Source organism: Lissotriton helveticus, chromosome 12, assembly GCF_964261635.1.
Source record: "Lissotriton helveticus chromosome 12, aLisHel1.1, whole genome shotgun sequence".
In the NCBI taxonomy this organism is placed as follows: domain Eukaryota; kingdom Metazoa; phylum Chordata; class Amphibia; order Caudata; family Salamandridae; genus Lissotriton; species Lissotriton helveticus.
Window position 1 is genome coordinate 797,220,068 of NC_136073.1, and position 20,160 is coordinate 797,240,227.

Genomic DNA, 20,160 nt, shown 5'->3' on the forward strand with positions numbered 1-20,160 from the left:
TCAACCAAGCACAGGCACAGCAGAAGAGAAGCAGAACTAAAGCATTAGAAGCCAAGCTCAGGCACAACAGCAGAGGAGCAGAACTAAAACATTGGCAGCTAAGCACACACAAATCTGCTGAATAACAGTACTAAAGCATAGGCAACAAAGCAGACCCATAGCAGAAGTAAAGCATAGGTAACCAAGCATAAGCACGTCAGCAATGGAGTATCATAGGCAACCAATCACATGCACAGGAGTAGAGGAGCCCCTCTAAAGCATAGACACCCAACCAGATACACAGCATCAAAGGAGCAGAACTAAAGCTTAGGTTGCCTAGCACAGGCATAGATGAGCAGAGATAAAGCATACAGAATGAAGGACAGGCATAACAGCAGAGGAGTAGAACTCTGATCATGTGATACAGATTAGAGCACATCAGTAGTTGGGGAACATTTAGCAACACCGTAAGGCAGTTCTGTATCCATACAGCATAGCACAGGAACCCCCTTATATCTGAGCACAAGCAGAGGATATGCAGGCACTGAAACCCAAGCTCATTCAGATCAAAGCACAGATAGATCCAAGTGCAGCAGCAAAGGAGCAGTACTAGTGACTGTCTGTGAGCACAGGCACATTCAGACCCAGGCACAGGTATGTCAGTATGCACAAACACCGAGTACAGAAATATCCTGACTGAAGCACAGACATGGAAGCAGAGACGTAGCACTCTACACAAACCGTAAATACAGGCATATCAGACCGAAGCACGGGTACTGAAGCCGAGGCAGAGCACTATGCACAAACCTGGAGTACAGGCCTATCCAGTCCCAAGCACAGGTATGGCAGCAGAGGCACAGCACCGCTCACTTACCCGGTGTACAAGAATGTCCGGACACAAGTACGTGTGCAGCACCTCGTAGCACTACTAGACAGCCTACTGAGCACAGGTATTACCACTGTCAAGCACAGGCAGATCAACAGGCGCTCAGCACAGAACAACCACCCTGAGCACAGGTTCGCCATGATATCGGAGAGCGCTGGTACTACTGGGCACAAATATAGTAGCAACTAAGTTGTGCTGTTCTCATGCTCTGGTCACTTGGACGGCAGTGGAGAAGCAGCACCGCATTTCACACGCCCCGCACAGCGCACAGAGCCTTTAATGGGTTATTACGCATCAGCCCTCACCTTAGACACATATACATCTGCCTGGTAGCGTGCATATGTACCATGTGAAACTAGATGAATATTCACCCTCAAATCTCTGAAGTTGGCACTTTTGAACCTTACATGCACTATACAAAAATTCATAAATTATAGGAAATTACTTATTCACACACTGATAGCACATATTTACTAGGTTCTGCAATCTGTGATGAAAACCTGAGATCCATTCAGAAAGTTACCTCCAGATTATTGAAGGCATCACAACAGCATACCCGTGGCAGGTTGTGTGCTATACAAATGCCAGAACAATAACATAATTTCTACGCTGAAGCACATGCACTCACAGACCATCTGAACATTGGCAGGCCACTACAGAAACCATACTGCCAGAGATCCACAGAACAGGCACAGTCCAACCCTTAAGTACAGGCAGCTCTGGAGGCTTTTGTGCTGATCCCTCAGCCCCTACATAGTTGCTGCATAGCAGTACTCTTGCCTAAGCACTCTTACCCAAGCAGTAATCTAAGCAGACACCTTCATATAGTTACATGGGAGACCTAGAGTGAAATTACTGCTGTCCTGGGGTCTGCAGTCATCTGTGCATATCCCAGAACAATGGCACGCCTGGATCACTAAACTTCACTTACAGCAAGAAGTGCAACATGGTGTGCTCCACTCTAGAAAAGGCAGGTCCTCGCCCATGAGCGCACAAGTGAACAACAGGCAAACCCTGCCCTGCATGCATCACAGACATGATAACAGCAGAGCAATACTGTGCACTGACACAAATGTACAGGCATGTCCATACCACAGAGAACAAGCACAGGTCTAGACCTCCATTAGTCTGCAGACAACCCAGAGCACAGGCATAGTAGCAGGGAAATCTACACTCTGCCTGATCAACACACCAATCATGACTGGCACAGTTCCAGAACAAAGAATGGGCTGCTTTCATGTGTGTCGAGGAGACCATGCACCAGAAATGTTTTTAGACAAAAGAATGGGTCTAAAATATGCTATTGGAAAGCATTTGTAAAAAAGCACTTGCTTGCAAAGGTTAATAGAACAATTAAGGCTTCTAGACGCCATATATGTGCTCTCTGTGTAGTCTTGCCTCTCGATTTGGTAGCGGGGATGAGCTCAAGGCTGTACTCCACCAGACAAGTTTGGTTTTCAAACCAATTAATGGATGATAAATATAATGCTCAGATGCAGTGAACTACATGACCTGTATACATTTTGAATTTAAAAAAACCCAAGACAAAAAATGTAGCAGAAGATATAAATACGCCTATACTGGAAGAGTAAAGAACGAACTACTTAGGAGGATTTCTAATTAAAGTCTATTAGTTTAGAAATATGTCCAGGACTGGGGCTCCCTATCAGAAGTCTTAGTCAACAAGGAGTAGAAGACACACCGTCCAATGTTCTGGTCCCATTCAAGAATTTGGAATTTGCACATCTACTGGCTGGGGAATAGAAATGCCATTTTTGAAGTGGCCTATACACTAATTGACTAAATTGCAAACTGTGCATTTGAAAAGCCTCACAAAACCCTTTTTTCAAAAAGGCTCCTGATTTTTTCGATATTGGGTGGAGAGCAAACATTGTCTTCTCGTCCACTGTCTGCTATCTGGAGGCCTCGGATACAATCCATAAAGCGGGAGCTGTCACACACACTGACATCTTCACGTTGTGAGTCGGTTACCACCGCCTCTCATTGAGCAATGTGCGGGGAGAAGGATCACAGTTCATCTCACCCTTCCTCACCTCCACGGTTGTGAAAGGTATAGCTGAGGCCCTAAACTTCAATGTCTTAAACAAGATTAGCCACTGTGCCCAAATGACTTAAACCAACTGGTTTATATATATCAACTACTACCTTGAGCAACTACACCCAAGGCTTTAGGTAGTTTTCCAAAAGGTCTTCAAAAGAAGGTCACAACTTGGAGTTGCTGACATTTTAAAACCTTTCGGCTACAACTTCTGGAATTGCAGTGTCCTTAAGAACACAGGCGGCACTCTGCTCCTTTGACTTCTAAAGCTTGTACAGCACTGACATTGCAGTTGTTTCTCTGGTACTGAACTGTAGGAGCCTCTCTGCTCCTCACCTCTGGGGCTTTTGTGCCTCTGATACTGCAGGTCTCTGTGCTCTTCTGAGGCTTTTCTGCTTCTACCACTGTAGCAGTCGTGTTACCCTTGCACTGCAAGTCTTCTTGTCCCCGGGTACTGAAGGCTCCCCTCTGCCCACACACTGCAGGTATTCTGTGCTCCTTTCACTGCACGATCAGATCAGTGTGTGCGCTACTGCAATTCTTAATAATAATAATCATACTTATTTGTAAAGCGCAAACATATCACCTCTTTAGGTTTCAAGGCACTGGGGGCCATCGGGGAGATTAATGTGAGCTATTACCCAGAGTTGCATGATGCTGAGCTGCCACCGCCGGCAATCGAACCTTGAGCCCCGTTCTCCGGAGTCAGCCACTCTGGCCTCTGCGCCACATCTCTCCCACTTTAGTGCCCCAGCCACTGTAGAAGCCTCTCAGCTGCAGCCTCCCAGAAGTTGTTGGCCGCTACAACACTAGAGTTGTCTGTGCAAAGAGCCTGGTCTGATTTACCTGCTTTGCGACATTCCCAGGAACGCGCTTGGAACGTTATCCTTCCGCAGGTGAGTCACAAAGATACGGAGCAGTGTTTACAGAAGTCCTGCTGTAGAGACGTTGTTAAGCTCTCATCCAGACATGTTTATTCATCGATGATGTGCCCTGACTTCACACCTTATAATTAAGAGCACAATGACGCTTGTACAATCAAAGTCTTGTTCCCATCTGATGACTCTTTGCAGCCTTCTGATGTACTCTCTGTTCCATACAGGGTTACTGCCAGTTTTCTGCTATTGTTTATTTCCCCGTCTGTAGCACCAAGTATACTACGTTGGAGCCAGTTGTGAGTAATAGTGCTGTGTCTTAGTTGGCTTATGTGTCTGCGTCAGTTCCAGTGGTGAGGGATTTTTCCACTATTCTAATCAAAGGTTGAACCAGATTAAAGGGTATGTGTCTGCCAACGTCTCGACAGACCTAGTGTCAAGGGAGGAGGAATAGCAATTCTATATAAAAAAACACCTTACCTGTCGTATATTTGACAGCCCCACTTCAGATTGTGAAAACGTGCATTTCACTATTCAATTTCCCCCCTGAAGTCACTATCTGGGATCCTTATATACCGCCCCCGGGAGCACTAGGGCAGTTCCGCAGTACACTTCTTGAAACCTCCCTCTCCCTGGCCAGCACCCGACCCAACTTTACAATCCTAGGAGACTTGAATCTCCACTTTGACAACCCGGAGGACAAAGTGGCTAGCGAATTAGCACTTGACCTTTCAGTGTACCAGCTTCACCTTATAAACCGTCAACCCACACACACGAAAGGCCACCTCCTAGACCCTATTTTTTCGAATCTCTCTGAACTAAAAGTGTTGGAGCCCGTACCTGTGCTCTGGTCAGATCATCTTTTAGTCCCGCTCAGCTGGCACATCCCTATCACCCCCCCTCCCCAGACCAGCTCCCATCACCCTCGAACGGCCCTGGTCGAAACTAGCTATTGAAGAGTGGAGACAATAACTGGAACTCTCCTCGCCTCCACACGACCCTGATCCTTCAGTAGCAGATATGAAGTTCTCCACCTGGGTTGAGAACTCACTGGACATAGTTCTCCCTAGAAAAGTTGCTCCAAAACAAGGTGGAAAGACCAAATCCCTTTGGTTTACCAATAAACTACGCCTCCTAAAAAAAACAATGTAAAAAATCATAAAGAGCATGGAGGAAAGATTATACTACCTATACAAAAACAGAATACAGACAATCTATCTCAGTCTACAAAACGGCCCTCAAAACAACTCGGGCGGCCTTTTTATAAGAAAAAAATCAGATCTTCCACCAGCTCTTCCATGGAAACATTCGGCATTGTAAAAAAACTCTTGAAAATTCCTGACCCTCCCCTCGACCTCTCCGGTCACCGTTGCAATGAATTGGCAGAATTATTCGTAACAAAATTCAAAATATCCTCAAATTCCTCCCTCCCAACAATTCTGATCTCCCACCAGAACCCCCACCATTTGCACCCCAGCACAAGGACCTTCGATTAGAATCTTTTCCCCCAATCACTGAGGAAACACTTCTTCCCATTCTAGAATCAATCAAAAGCAGCTCCCCACTTGATCCCGCTCCGCAAAATATCCTAAAATTAGTCTCACCCACTATCATTCCCCCTATTATTAATTTGATCAACACCTCCTTATCACAGGGCGCTGTCCCCTGAACTGAAAAAGGGCCATAGTAAAGGCACTTTTAAAAAAGCCCCACCTGGACCCAACTGAGCTGAGCAACTACCACCCCATCTCCTGGCAGAAAAATTTGTCAACCGCCAGCTCTCCGCCTTCCTCGAATCCGGTGGATTACTACACTTCTCCCAGACGGGCGTCCGCCCTGGTCAGGGCACTGAAACCGCTCTGGTAGCAGTAGTGGAAGAGGCGAGAAAGATCCTCGACTCAGGAGGATCTGTGGCAGTGATCCTCCTGGATCTGAGCGCAGCCTTTGACACAGTGAACCACCACACTTTGGTGCACCGGCTCAAGGGAGTAGGAGTCACCGGGTCAGCCCTGTCCTGGCTAAAATCCTTCCTACATAACAGAACCTTCCAAGTCCTTGAGGGCAACATTAAATCTCAACCTACTCCTCTGCACTGTGGAGTTCCCCAGGGCTCATCCCTGAGCCCTACACTCTTCAACGTGTACATGTCCCCCCCTGGAGAAAATAGTTACCCCTCATGGTATTAAACTAGTCACCTACGCAGATGATACCCAGCTCATCGTATCACTGAATCAGCTGGCTCATTCCCCTGAAGACGTATGTTCCTGTCTCAAAGATATTACCTGCTGGGTGAACAGCTCCCACCTCAAACTGAACAGTGAAAAAACAGAGATCCTGGTATTGGGCAACCAATCTAATTCTTCACCTGAGACTATGTGGCCATCCTGCATGGGACCAGCACGTATCCCACAAGAAGACATAAAAAGCCTGGAAATATGGCTTGATCAGGACCTCACGTTTAATACCCAAACTAGGAAAACCGCGGGAGACTGTTTTGGCCTTTTCCGAACAACCCGCAAAATCCTTCCCCTCCTACCTCCAGACTTCAGGAAACTTCTAATCCAGGGGCTTATCCTATCCAGACTGGATTATGGTAATGCCTTGTACCTGGGTGTTCCCAAAACAGTCATTGCTAAACTCCAGGTCGTTCAGAACTCGGCAGCCAGGCTCCTCACAGGCACAAAAAATCGGTGCTTAGCGAAGCCCGCCCAAAGATCGTTCCACTGGCTCCCAATACAGGAGAGGATCCATTTTAAAACCCTGTGCACTACTCACAAGATCCTTCATGACAAGGGCCCCCTATCCTAAAAGACATGATCAGACCATACAAAGCCAACAGAAAGCTACGGTCTGACCTCCTACATTTAGCCTTCACGCCCAGAATTAAGAAGGGGGTCGTCTCTTCTTGTACAACACCCCCAAGCTTTGGAATTCCCTGCCCCTTGCCAATCGCAGCGAATCCAACCTTCTATCCTTCCGCAAATTATTAAAAACCTGGCTTTTCCCTTAAACTCCATCGTTCCCGCTAGCACACTCTGTAGCCCCGCGGCGAAGGGGTTAAATTGTGAGACGACCTGCAGCACTTCGGTTTACAGCCTGCTGAAAAGCGAGCTGGAGGTCAAGTGGGGAAGGTTTGTGAAATAAGGGCTTGTAAGAATACTGCCATAGTACATTCCACAAGGGTTTATTTACCTTGGGGACTTGCCATCTAGTCCAATAAAGTAACTGCAAAGATGTGCTTACCCAATGATTAAATGCCAAACAGATTTTGTTCTGCAAAATGAGGGGCTGTGTGCCTTGAAGGCAAATAGGGTTCAAAGCAAAAGGACCAGCTACATGCAAATGGAAAACTTTACTTAGTAAAAACTGAAAGGGTGTCCTCAGTGAATATAATAGCTTTTCTGCCAACCTGTCAAGGAAGTGGTAGTTGAGATTCAGTATGGGAATAATTGAATCTTACACAGAAGAGATCTACATGACCGGACTCCTTTGACAGTTTTCTAGGTCGAGCCTGGGTAGCGCATGTGCTGTTCTGTGACACATGGGGTATTCAGGTATGGACTTAAAGCTCTGCCCACTCTCTGCCTATATTTTTGTTGCTTTGTGTCACTGTCCACTGTAAACTGTAGCTTTTCATTGGTCAATAGGCTTAGTAGTCCCTCCTTACTACTGCCTTGTCTCATCTTGTAACCCTCTAGAAGGACTGGTCCTCTTATGTGTGTTGTTACTCGGTAGACTTTAATTACAGCCTCTGAGCACTATTTTGTTCAATGGTTTTCACCTGCCTGTTGTTGCAGGCAAGACACGCTTTCTCCTAACTGTTTATTTTTCTTTTTTATAGCTCAGGACGCAACAGTGGCAGCCGCACCTTTGGTTTATTTTCACACCGAATGCGGCCACATGTTTTAAAAAAAATGTTTATTCACTTTTTATTGTTTACAAGTGCCCCATTCTGCGCTTTCTCCTTAATAGAGGCAGAGCCCCTTTCTTTAGACGAGCCGCGTCTAAAGAAAGAACTGCACTTCTAAAGAATGGGTGCGGCCTCTATTAACATGAAAGCGCTTCATGGGACACTTGTACATAACAACAAATATTTGCAATGCAATAGGTCTCGCATTTGCGAGAATTTAAGCTAGCATCATTTACAATGCCAATAGCTCAAACTCCTGTAAATGCGAGACCTATTGCATTGCAAATGCTGTTTCAAAGCAGGTTAATATTAATGCGACAGATGTAAAAGACATAAGGGATAGTGGATAATAGTGGCATAAACCTTACTAAACTGTTGTTTAACATAAATCAATTTAACCCCTTCGGCGCTCATGACGAGCTCAGCTCGTCATGAGCGTAACGTGCCCTACGCTGATGACGAGCTGAGCTAGTCATGTAGCGCGTTTTTTTTTAAATCGCAGCGCGCAGCGGGAAAACTGCTAGCGCGCATGCGGTTAAAAACAGATTTGGAAATTTGAGAGACAATACTCGACGCCCGTGCAGAAATAACATTCAATACTGTTAAATGTTGTCTCCACTTCAGATTTCGGAGTGTTACTGCTAATGCTTAAAGGGGCCCCCTCGCGTGTTAAAGTGCATTTGTCTTCGCTCTCCTTGGGAGGGGGCACAGAGTCAGTGACTGACGACGACCGGCCCATCCTTTGAATGCTCCGCAGGCGTACGACTGCGGTACCGGTTGCCCCACTGAAGAGCTAGCTTGCACTTAAGAATACAAATCATACAAGCAATCAGGCAATTAGAGAGAGATCCCTCGATTAAGCTGAGGTCGGCCGGGAAGGTTTTCAAGTCTGAGACATATTTTTCCTCTACCACGATCTGAAGTACACATATTAAATCTCTCTCTGGGTCTTTCGATAGTGTATAATACTTCTCTCCTAAAGGGGCTTTCCTCTACCTCTCCTTCTATCCTCTGACTACACTATCCTTTATTTTCCATCCTTTAATCCACTAAGAGCGAGCCAGCCCATGTTAAGAACTGCCTATGACTGTATGCTATGCACAAAATCTCAATAAAAATGTTAAAAATAAAAAGCACGCATCTTAAAAGCACGCACTACTTATCAGCGGCATCGACGTGCTCTGCCACTGAGTCCAGCTAGTTTCAGCATAGCAGCAATATGGCTTGACACAGCTGAGGCAGATGCAATGCCTATTATGTGCGACTTTGCATTTGAGTGCGGTGTTGTGGACCACCACACTGAAATGCGTTAGTCTTACTCCTGATGCGTGCTACTTGGAAGGGCTGCATCTGCTGGTATCTTTCTTCTGTTTAGTGCAATATGTAGGTGGTGCCTTCATGTTTGCCTTTTTGTTCTTTTTTTTTTAATCTTTCCATTTAATACTTTTTCTTTTATTTTACTATTTCATCCCGCCTATTTAGACTATTTGTGCCAGGTACACACAACTTGGCTCCACAAAGAGTATATATACAATGCCTCTCAGCTGATAATCTTCTTTATAAAGAAGCCTTTGCTTGAATTGTTGGTTAATATTGAGGTTTACCTTCGACTTTAAATCTTAACTGAAAACACCATTGTTTTGAACTTAGCGCTGCTGTAAGAAATGGGCTTAGGAGACCGTTACATTCTTGACTGTAGGGCACACAAACACCAGCCAAGGCAAGATGGTGGTGTAAAAGTCATGACACTATCTCAGTAGTTTTGAAAATGGAGGGCATTGGAGAAGTGATTCACTGCAGGAAGTTTCCAGAGCTACGAGGGTTAGGGGTTGGTAGATCCCCACAAAGCTGGGAGGCAGTTGCCCTAGAGGGTATGACGCAGCGAGTCTCCTTGATGACAAAATGCCAGAAGAGTTGGAGTGTCCTCCGTAGTCGTATATTTAAGAGGCATGAGGTTTAATTGTAAGACCTGAGCGACAGTTGAGGTCCCTACATAGAAAATAAATTTGGTCATTAGTTGAGAGGGGTGGCAACACTACTCAAATAATAAAACACAATCCTTGTCAGAGTGAACCGTAGTAATTCACTAAATTAACCCGTGCTTAACCCTCTGGTAACTTGGCACAGAAGCAGTGAGGCGAAACTTAAGGGCAATGTGTATGGAGCACTCAAACAGTTTTAAAATGAAAACACAAAACAATTAAAAATCCCAAACCAATTTAGAAAAATAGAGAAAATGTTAATGAATAAAATGACACAAAACTAATTATATCCAATCAGTATCAAAGTTTTTTGTGAAAAATAGCACCAAAAAGAACAAATGCCAACTGTGGGTATCTGGTCTTGCGAGACCGGGACAAAGTCACAAATTAAGGGCAACCGTGATGGAGCCCAGGTTGGGTCAGTTGCCAGGTTTGTCCAATGTCAGGATTTACCTTCGGACCTAGAAGAAATTTTGAAGATTTCCTGCAGAAGGTAGTGTCCTCAGCAGGGCCATGAGCAGGCTGTACAGGGAGGAGGTCCTTGATAACTGAAAGGCGCTGGACGTAGGCTCAGTAGCACCGTCAACGATGGCAGGAAAAGCTCAGAGTGGGAAAAACTGGATTTTCAGGCTGAGGACATCATGGTCGTCAGTGGGGTGCTGGTTGCCATCGAGCCCGAAGATTTCGGTCTTCAGATTTATAGTTTTTTTTGGAGCTCGAAATACCCCAGCAGGACAAGGATGCAGGCTTTAGTCAAAGAGGGCTCCGCAAGACCAGATACAGTCATTGAGATGTCCCACTGAAAGGGATTTGCTGCTGCAGAGAAGAACGAAGTGAGAGCTGAAGTGAATTCAATCCCACCAATGATGCAACTTGGCTGTTCGGCTTGCAAGGAGATCCTGGCTCCAAGGGCCTGGGGGTGCACCGCTTGGAGCTAGGACTCCAGCAGGGACCAGCAGACGCAGGCCGGAAGGTTGCAGGGTCTCTGTAGCTTGCTATCTCCCTGTAACTCACACAGGAGACCCACCATATAGCCCTTGGAGTCACTGTGGTGCTCCTGGGGTCAGGAAACCGTTCCAGTCTTCTTTCCTCAGGTAGCAGGGCAGTCCTTCCAGCAATAGGGCAGTCCCAATTTCCCATTTGCTGGCACTGAGCATGTAGGTCCTTCCTCTGTCTCTGCAAATAATGCAGTTCCAGGGCATGCTAATGAGTGCTACTCCAGGGAATACTTAAGAGCCTTCTTGAAAATTCCTGTATATGTGTGTGTGCAGAATGACCATTTTAAAGCGAAGAGCTGAAAATCTGCAAAACGTGGTCATATAATAGCTGCCTATATTATAAGATAATTGAACAGTGTTTTCAAAACTGTTATAATTTAGAAACAACTTTAGTATCTGTCACCCCTGTTCATTTGAAACTTGTTCACCTTGACACAGACTTTTAAGGTAACATTGCACTATTCTACTGTGGTTCAGATGTTTGTATTCTGTTTAGTGCTTAATTTAAGCCGGTAGTTGCAGGTGAGGCCCATCAGCGCTATTTTTCTACATCACACTTTGTTCAAGTAACTGCAAGAGAGAAAGACGCCAAAGTAACAAAGGAGAGGGAGAAGGACAAGAAAACTGTGGCAAAGAGAGAAAGCAAAGATGAAAAGGTACCTGCAAGGGTGAGCAAAAGAAGCAGGGCGTATCTAGTGATAGAATAAAGAGGTATAAGGTGGAATCAAGACTATGCAGCCTTTGTATTAATCACCCCAGCCCCCACTAGTGCCAGCTGAGGACATCTGAGCAAAACATTGGGCCCTGGCACTTTTAATTTTATTAAACAAATTCAGCACTTACTCCATGCACTATTCTGAGAAGACACACAATTTAAGTTCATGTAAATATGGGAATGTATCTAAGGTGTAAGGCAGGTGATCGCTGTTGACAGTTCAAGGAATAACTGCTTCGTTAAAGATCAAATGCAGTGTCCATTATTGGCCACTTCGTAAAATACTACGGCTTGGTAAGATGAGACAATTTGTTGGCGTTTTTGAGACAAAATGGCAAATCATGCTGTGGAGAATCTAGTTTATCATAAAGGCATAACATTATCAATGATCCAAACTAAAGGAGACACCTTTTCTGATGCTGTTTGTAATACAGAGGTAGGTTTAGCAGTGAGCGCGAAGGTAGGATGGCATCCGCTTTGAGGATGGTTGATGTTTCCCAGGACATCATCTCCACAGCTAGGGAGAGAAGGATCTACTATTGTCCACACAGTTCCTAATTGTTGATTACAGCTCCAGTCCATGCCTCACAAACTAAACAAAGAGCTGGAGCCCTCTGGCACACACTGAGATGAAGTCATCTCATTAAAAATCAGTGTAAAGAAAGCCTGGGATTAGTGGATAAAGAACTAAGCCCTGTGTCAGAAGAGTGGAATCTGTAAACCATTGTATTAACCAGTGCCTTCCTGGTAGAGTTCATAGGCACTTCTAGAAGGTTTAACACCTGTGGCCTATGGGCAGTCAATGAACAGCCGACACCGGCAACTTTATTTTTGCAGTGCGATTGGTCAGATTAGCACTCGGCTTATTTCCTCTCTCCATTGATGGGCAAGATATCGGGATCCTAACAGTTCTCAATAGATCAGTACTTAAAATTCAGAAAATGTAAATGTTCTGAGAAGCAAAAGAGCTTTTAAAGGCTATGTGAAACGTTGCATGAGGTTAGCAGCTGAGCATATCTAAGAAACTTACAACACAAAAACATATCCCTCCCCATGCCCAAGTATGGAATTTAATAGTGCCCCAAGAGAAATTTGGATTTGGCTCAAAAAGGTAAAGTTTTTCTATGTGAAGGCACACATATTGGACATGTTTCATTATAAGAGAAAATATGTACTGCCTAGAAATTGTGACCAGGTACTAGGAGGTAGGTAGGACACACCTATTATTTGTACTGGGGTCGTTGAACAGTTTTAATGTCTCATCTAACTCTCGTCCCACTAATTGTTAGCAAATGGAAGGATCCTAGTTGCAAAATAATGTACTTTGCACCAACGTGGGGATGAAACTTGATTTTCTAAACACACAAGATCCATCTGGGATCATCTGAAATGGCATGTCCCCCTGGAGCTTTTCTGAAAGAGTAAGGTAAATTATCACAAGCGCGGATCACCACGTTCAGAAACATAGCTCCTCAAGCCCTAGAATTTGAACATTATTATTTACTGGACAACTGCATGGGTAGTGTTAGATTAACTAAAGCTCCCCAGAGGTACCTGGAAAAAGTGGAAAAGTATTTGCCTTGTGATGTTTGCAGAAGTCATTATCAGTCCTTTCACGTTTTGTATCATATGTTACCTGAGCAAGAGTTGAGAATTTCTTCGTATTTGTTATATCTTTCTGATTAAACTAGATTCACATTCTTCAGTGAAGGAAGCTCATGCTTAAGGACCTTTTCAAGCGGCTATTAAGGGTTTTGTAGGTTGGGCTGTCAGCCTGTTTTGCTAGAACTGAATATGATCCTTGCAAACTTTAGAAATTTACATTATCACATAGACAGCTTCAATTTGGAATATTATTTTCAGAGTATTCCATTTATGTAGGTGAAAAGTTGACTTCTAAAGTGTGGGAATTGCAATTTCTTTCCTTATCTTTGACTGACCTGTTTTTCTGATTTAGCCTCATAGTGTGTTTCAAAAGTTCTGTTAGACATTAAAATATATCACCTGTGTTACACCCAGTTTCTTTTTATTAAATCCAGTAACTCATCCGGAAGGTGGTGCTGGTTGGGATGTCAAGAAGGCTCTTTGTTATTATATTGATTGAACAAAAGCCTGTCAGGCTGCGGATCCGCCCTTTGCGCTGCAAAGGGATGCGTACAGAGTTCACACACTTTCCAAGGAAGGAGTAGCAAGACCTGTAAAGGCCTGCGCCAGCTTCTTTTACCAAAACAAACTAAGCTGGTCACCATAATGGCACAACTCATTCTGGAAATGATAAACCATAGCTTCCAGCAAACTCTTGTCTACATGGTAACTGTGAGGTGGCAACATGGAAAGGCATTGCTGTTTATATGGGATGAGACATTTGTGGTGCTTTAAAGCTGTTCAGCTTGTCATCGGACTCACCATTTCAGGAGAGCCTGATTGGTGCTCCTGTCTGTAAAGCATGCAAATTCATGCAAACTATTTAGTGCTGGAAGAAGAAAATATTACTTGGATGTAACTCTCATCTTCCTATGTTAATATCTTCCATAAAGTAACCTGCAGCCTATCATACGGTACCACTCCCGTGTTCATAGAACTCCTAAGGAAAAGCTTACGTTCAGTATTATCGCAAGTAGTCTTTGGTGATGAGGGTCTGACGCCCATCCAGCCATTGATTACGTTAAAAAGCCTGAAGCATTATAAGGCTGCTACAGTGGAACTTCTTCTTGTACATTACTAAACCATTCAATTCCAATGATGAGGAATAATGACTTAAAGTGTTCTAGTCTGAAGGCTATCAGCGCTTGATAAACACTGTTTCAGTTAAGTAACTTAATATTTTTGTGTAAAAAAGAAACATTGTTGATGTATTTCTCTTATTTTGGAAAGACCAAGCATTCATGTCTTCAGGTTGGTATACTCCTGTACATACACAGGATGAAGTTGACCTCTATTTTAACTTTGGGCTTGGCAGAATGGCTTTCTAAACTGCAAGCATCCGAGGCCCCTTTAGCTATCACTTTCTTCGGCGCTTGCATGGCTTCGCAGCGCTGGAGCCTTTTACATTTCTTTGGATGCATCTTCTACAGGGCGTGCAAGGACTTGGCTAACACCAGGGTTTACATTAGACTAATAAACTCAGCCATGATGGCATTGAGGTTTGAAGTTCCAATGTTTTGCCACACCTTTATATCAACCAATGGGACACACCCTCCAATGGATAAGATTGCTGTCCTTGTTTATGTGCAGCTTTTGTTCTCATTATTTGTTTTGCTTGGCTGGAGGCTCTTACCAACTTAGTAATACTTTCTCTAAATGTCTATCTTTAACTCTATGTTGATTTCTGTATGTGCTTTGTTCCAGTGGTCGGCGAGAAAGAGAAGGCAAACGGCTCTGTGAATGTGCGGACCAGGGATCAAGTGCAGCATGGTGAGCATCGCCTCCAGAATGTCTTGACTCGCCTGAAGGAGCTACGAGACTTGCGCGCCAGGAACGCTGAGGAGCTCTTCTGAAGACATTGTTTGGGAGTTGGAAACATTTATTGTTCCAAGAGACACAGCCCTTCGGCACTGTGACTGTGAAAGCAAACATGGGTCTTCTCTGTCATGCTCTTCGTGAGCGTGCTTGGCCTGCTCGACTTGCAGCACAACACCCGCACAATAGCCGGATCTTGTGTGGGTCGTTCGTCTCAAAGGAAGCTCCAGAAAGTAGGATTGTTTCCTGTTGTGTAAGGTGTGTTGCCCTATGCTCATGGTGCGCATCTCATATCACACCACGGCTATTGTTAATGCACAGGACCTCTTCTCCCCCACAAGGCCTAAGTGGCTTACGTCCGCCGACCTCTTCACAATGAATGAAGTACATGGATCTCTGTGCTTGTTTGATGAATGAGAGCTTTGGCCTCTACTGGTGTGATCTGACTTTAGAGTCACCCAATGCAATTGGCCTCCCAAATAGAACACTTCAAAGCCATTGAGTCTTACAGGTGATCATTGAGGTAATGTTGTGGACTGCAAACCCCTGTGTCACACTTGTTCGCATTGAGCGGGAACTGAAAATCATATGGAATTAAAATTCATTTTCAGAAAGTGTTTTCTGTTTTTGGTGATATCTTCATGAAGGGAAGAGGAGCTTGTTAGGAAGAAGAGGAGAATAGAAGATTTGCTGGTTCCTGCAGTACTGGATCAAGGTAAAAGTGGGTTGGGGTAATACTGTCAAAGTTATGCGGTAAGAGGAATTTCTTCTGGTTCATAAACGGGGGCCAGCGGGTGGGGTCATAAAAGGGATGGTTTAATGTGTAGAGGGAGAGCATATATCCCAGAATAATGGTTGGTTCACCCAGAGGACCTTTTTATTGATTGGATTTAAGATTAGTTATAAACAAATTCAGGAGGTGAATGGAAGAGCCCGGAGCCACAATGGGTTAGACTCATATTACAGCTCCTGGTTGTGGTCTGCCAGTATGACTACCAGGATGTGTGTCGTGGCCAACTCACCAATAACACATGGGCATTCTCTGTAAGGGAAGAATAGCAAAGGAATCTTAACCTTGGACCATACAAGTGCAGTAACACCCACCTATCTTTGAGCGTCATATCACTTGAAGTAATTGACAGTTTTAGTGAGAATAGAACACATCGGTAAGTTAAATCAATCTCTGTTTCTCAACTGCATCTGAAGCGGGGTGTCATATCACAGGGCATCAGCCCTGGTAGTTGCCATCTGTAGGAGCGCACCACATTTATAAGATGACACAACTCCAGCCCCCACTTGTGAGTGTACATTACACAACACAAACTAATCAAGCACATAGCATTGATAAGGTAATCACTCCAACCCTTCCTTATAGAAGAACATCACATTGTTAAAAGGTAAGAACTACTCTAGCTCTCACCTTTAGTTGAAGTTAAGCTCACTCAAAGGCATCAGCCCCCCAGCTGTCATCTGTGAGCTCTCATGCCAATGGTAACAGAAGGCAGGCACTCCTTCCCACACCTGCAGCTGAATATCATGTCTCTTGGACCAGACAAATTCTTCTTCCACTGTCTGTATGTGAAGATCATCTCAGGCTACAACTACACCAGCAGTCTATAGGTTCATATATGCACTTTACCCTATATATTGTTGCGGCCCATCACAACACTGAGAAGAGAAAAGAAACAATAATTATTCAATTGTCTTTTATAGGTCGTTTCTTGGATAGTACTACAATTTCACTTGTTATGAAGTTAAGTCCTGCTTGGATCTGAGAAGAAAGTAACTTTTTTGATTTTCCTCTAGGAAACACCAATTCACTTGAAATAGACAACTAGGCTAATCCTTGTGAATCATAAAAAGTACATTTGTATGAGATTGTCCAGATGTGGGAGTCTATAGATGTTGTGCAGCTTCTTGGAGTCTGATTTACAGCCCTGGTTATTAAAATTGTCTCTATCTAGTCCCAGATATTTCTTCAAGCCCTTGCTTGGGAGGTGTCAATACTTGAACCCAGAAGTGATCCTGGTCAACCACAGAGCACCTCAAAACTTCAAAGAAAACAATTTTAAAAGTCATATGTGGTGCAATCTAATATTATATTCATTTTGTAGCTTTTAATTGTATTTAGGATTAACCTTTGATTAATTGTAGACAGTACTATATTAAAGGCTGTGATAGTCGCTCTATAACCCTGTCTTTAAGACAAATTGATTGGCAAGATCCCAAGCTCAGCCCGTGTATTTATAAAATGTGACAACCAAGTGCTTTGAACGACCACATAATCCCACTCCTCCCTGGTGTGTAAAATATCTGTAACATTTGTGGTCACCATGTTTTCATCCTCAGTCGACGATTACAGTGTCACCCCGTAATATAGCATACACCAAAAACAAGTATTATACATGCGTTTGCCAAGTTATGAAAGTTTTCCTATGTAAAATTTGTGATTAATATGGACTACCTGTGCCAGCCACACCATGAATGGTGCACTTCCAAAATGTAAACTACAGGGCATTCTTGCCAGGAGAATATCTTCAGAGGAGTGGAACGCCCCAAAAATAGATATCGGAGTCTGGTTATAGCCTGGGAATGATGGATGGGCTTGGTCGCCAACAACTGTTGTAGTTTATGGTGTCACTGTCACAATGCGCCCCTTGCCTGTGGTCTTGAACAGAAATGCCCAGCAACATTTGTTCTCAAGAAGCCCACGCTATTGGCTTTCACTCCCCTAGGCAACCAGTAGTGTAGCGCCACCGCTGAGAAATTGCAAAGGAGCCGTGCCTCAATAATAGGAGACCATCTATGGTTGAACCCAATTTTCCAACAGTTCAGACATCAATTTCTGCCTGCAAGAATTGCGGTGACCAGAAGGTGACTTGTAATTCTCACCAGAACCTCAAAATTAATTAAATAAATAATGTGCCTTACTTCAAGAAGAAACATTTCTAAGTAAAGTAAACTGTGAATTCCGCTATGTCCTTACCAGGTGAGAGTCACAAGGCAAATGTCCGTCTGTAGCCAATGACATCAACATTTTACTAGAGCTGACCATTGATTTCCTCTGAAAATGTGCTTCAGTGTGTGATTGAATTTCAGACAACGAATGATCCACCTAAATAATTCATCTTTTTACTAGTACACGCATTTCCTGGGGGAGGCTAATAACACTCCATTGTTCAGTTCCTAGAAGTGCTGGAGCTGAGCCAACATTTTCGCGTTGGCACGTGCAGGTCTCTATCTGATCAGCTTGTGCCGAGAGTTGGAATGTTTCCTATTCTGACATGTACGATGGAATGGCTCACTGGCTAAGCCAGTTTAGGGTAATATGAATGCGCACTACGTCTATTAGCTTATACAGCGTTTTGGCTGGTCGGCATATATGGGAATTGGCTTGATATCCAGATGACTCCAACCCATAGATAAGGAAAACACCAAATGATCTCAGGATGGTCTACATTCAGCTATAAGAGACACATTAAATAGAGCAAAGGTGTAGTATAGCTCTGGTTTCGGCAGGAAGCCATCTCAGATAAGAGGCATGGTCACTTCTCAGGGTAGTAAGCCCTCGCGACAATATCCCTGTGCCTTTTTAGACCCTCTCTGCTAATGGAACCCTTTTCATGAACAGATGCACACAAGCACCAATAACGCTGTCCCGAGGAAAAGGTGAAGAGAATGAGACCCATGTTCAATGGTAAAAGTGACCCTGCCCACACCGAGTGTGGTCTGTAAGACCATCAGGACATAGATAAGTCTATAAAAGTCAATAAAGAGTTGAATGGGAGAATGCAGTAGTGAGCAGGCTTAAGTCTTTGCTCATTTTTTGTCTCCTGCCTGAAGCACATCATCATGGAGCATGTTAGAAGTATAGTTGAAGCAAAATATACCCAGGCTGTATTCGCTATTTGGCCAGCGCAGGGCTGTTAAATTGGTAGAACTTTAAAAAGTGCATTCAGTGTATGGAGGGGTGCTCTACCTACCGTCTCCCACTGTATCTGGTCTGATCACCATGTTAATAATACAATGCCTTTACTGAGGAATCACTTCCAGGATATTAACAATGCTAGTGTGCAAGCAGTAGACAACCAAAACATATGCTTTTATGTACTGGGCATCGTTAGGGTAGAGCTCAACACAGTTAGAGAAGGGTGGTTAACGGTGGTCTCCACACAAGTAAAAATTGCAGTTTTTATGAGCAGAAGGTAAGAGGTTGTTTGTCTCTCCAACAAGCATTCCTCTAATGTTGCTGCTGCGCCCTGTCGTTATAAATGTTTTATGTGCCAATGTTAATGACCCCTGATGATTAAACCTCTGGATGATTCAGTATAGTCACACTCCCTTCCTAGTACCTTAAAAAGTGCTGTCAACGATGCAAAATATGCAGCGACATCTTCATCGATCATTCTGGCCCTGCCCAGAAGTTGATTCAACAGTGCTTCTGCACCTTATGTACCCAATCTCCTTTCCACGAATTATGACATTGTGTTGAAGATCAGATATCTGGAAGAGGCTTTGTGTTGGCTCTGGTTCATCTTTATTATCCCTCAAGGAGAACACGTCCCATCGTACAACGCATTCAGGTATCTTCGTACCAAGTCTGTCATTAATCCAGCCTGCTCCCTTTTCTGTGCTGTCATTTACTGTCCACCTACGAACTGCCCTGCCAACTTCTTATTGGATCTTCTTATAGCTGATGAGGGGTGATACCCCGAAACTGGTCCTAGGATGCTTGTATCTGGTCCAGGAAGGACCTGGCCTGGCAGTTCGGGCTGGACTGTTCGCATGAGGCACAGGGTCAAGGCTGATTTTCATATGGCCCGTTCTAAACTGAGGTGGCGTAGTGAGCAAAATAATGATGGATTAAACCCAGATCTCTTGACTGGGGGTGAGTAGTAGAAACATTTCAGCACTCCAGTCCATCTTCTTGTTTTGTTTGCTATAATCTAATTAAAGACAGGGATTCCTGTGATTTATCTATTTAGCTATGGATTCAAGTCCTGGAGCTGGGCATGGTCTCCAACTACTGTTCTCACAAGCTCTAGCTCTTTGAGATTCATAAGCCGCAGTGCACAGTCCACGTTCCATGTAAATTTTACACCAACAACTAGATTGACAGAAGACCAAAGAATTTGCCTGTCATTGTTCGACATGGCATCACGAGGAAACCCGAAGACAATAAATCCTGATACAGTCATCTAAATGCTTCTGGAATCTGCAGCATCTCCTGTTGCTAGAACATATAATATAATAGCATTTGTGTAACTAAGAATAACCAAGAGCGTGGATACAATGGC

The 20,160-nt window shown here is 44.1% G+C and overlaps 1 protein-coding gene across 1 annotated transcript in view; it reads left to right on the forward strand.

Annotated features, from left to right (window-relative positions):
• TARS2 (threonyl-tRNA synthetase 2, mitochondrial) overlaps positions 1–15,480 on the forward strand; it is a 180,001-nt gene extending 164,521 nt beyond the window's left edge. The window contains exon 19 of the mRNA XM_078671425.1: positions 14,753–15,480. Coding sequence (XP_078527551.1) covers positions 14,753–14,901 — 149 coding nt within the window. The 3' untranslated portion in view covers positions 14,902–15,480. The remainder of the gene's footprint in view (positions 1–14,752) is intronic.
• The last annotated feature ends 4,680 nt before the right edge of the window (positions 15,481–20,160 follow it).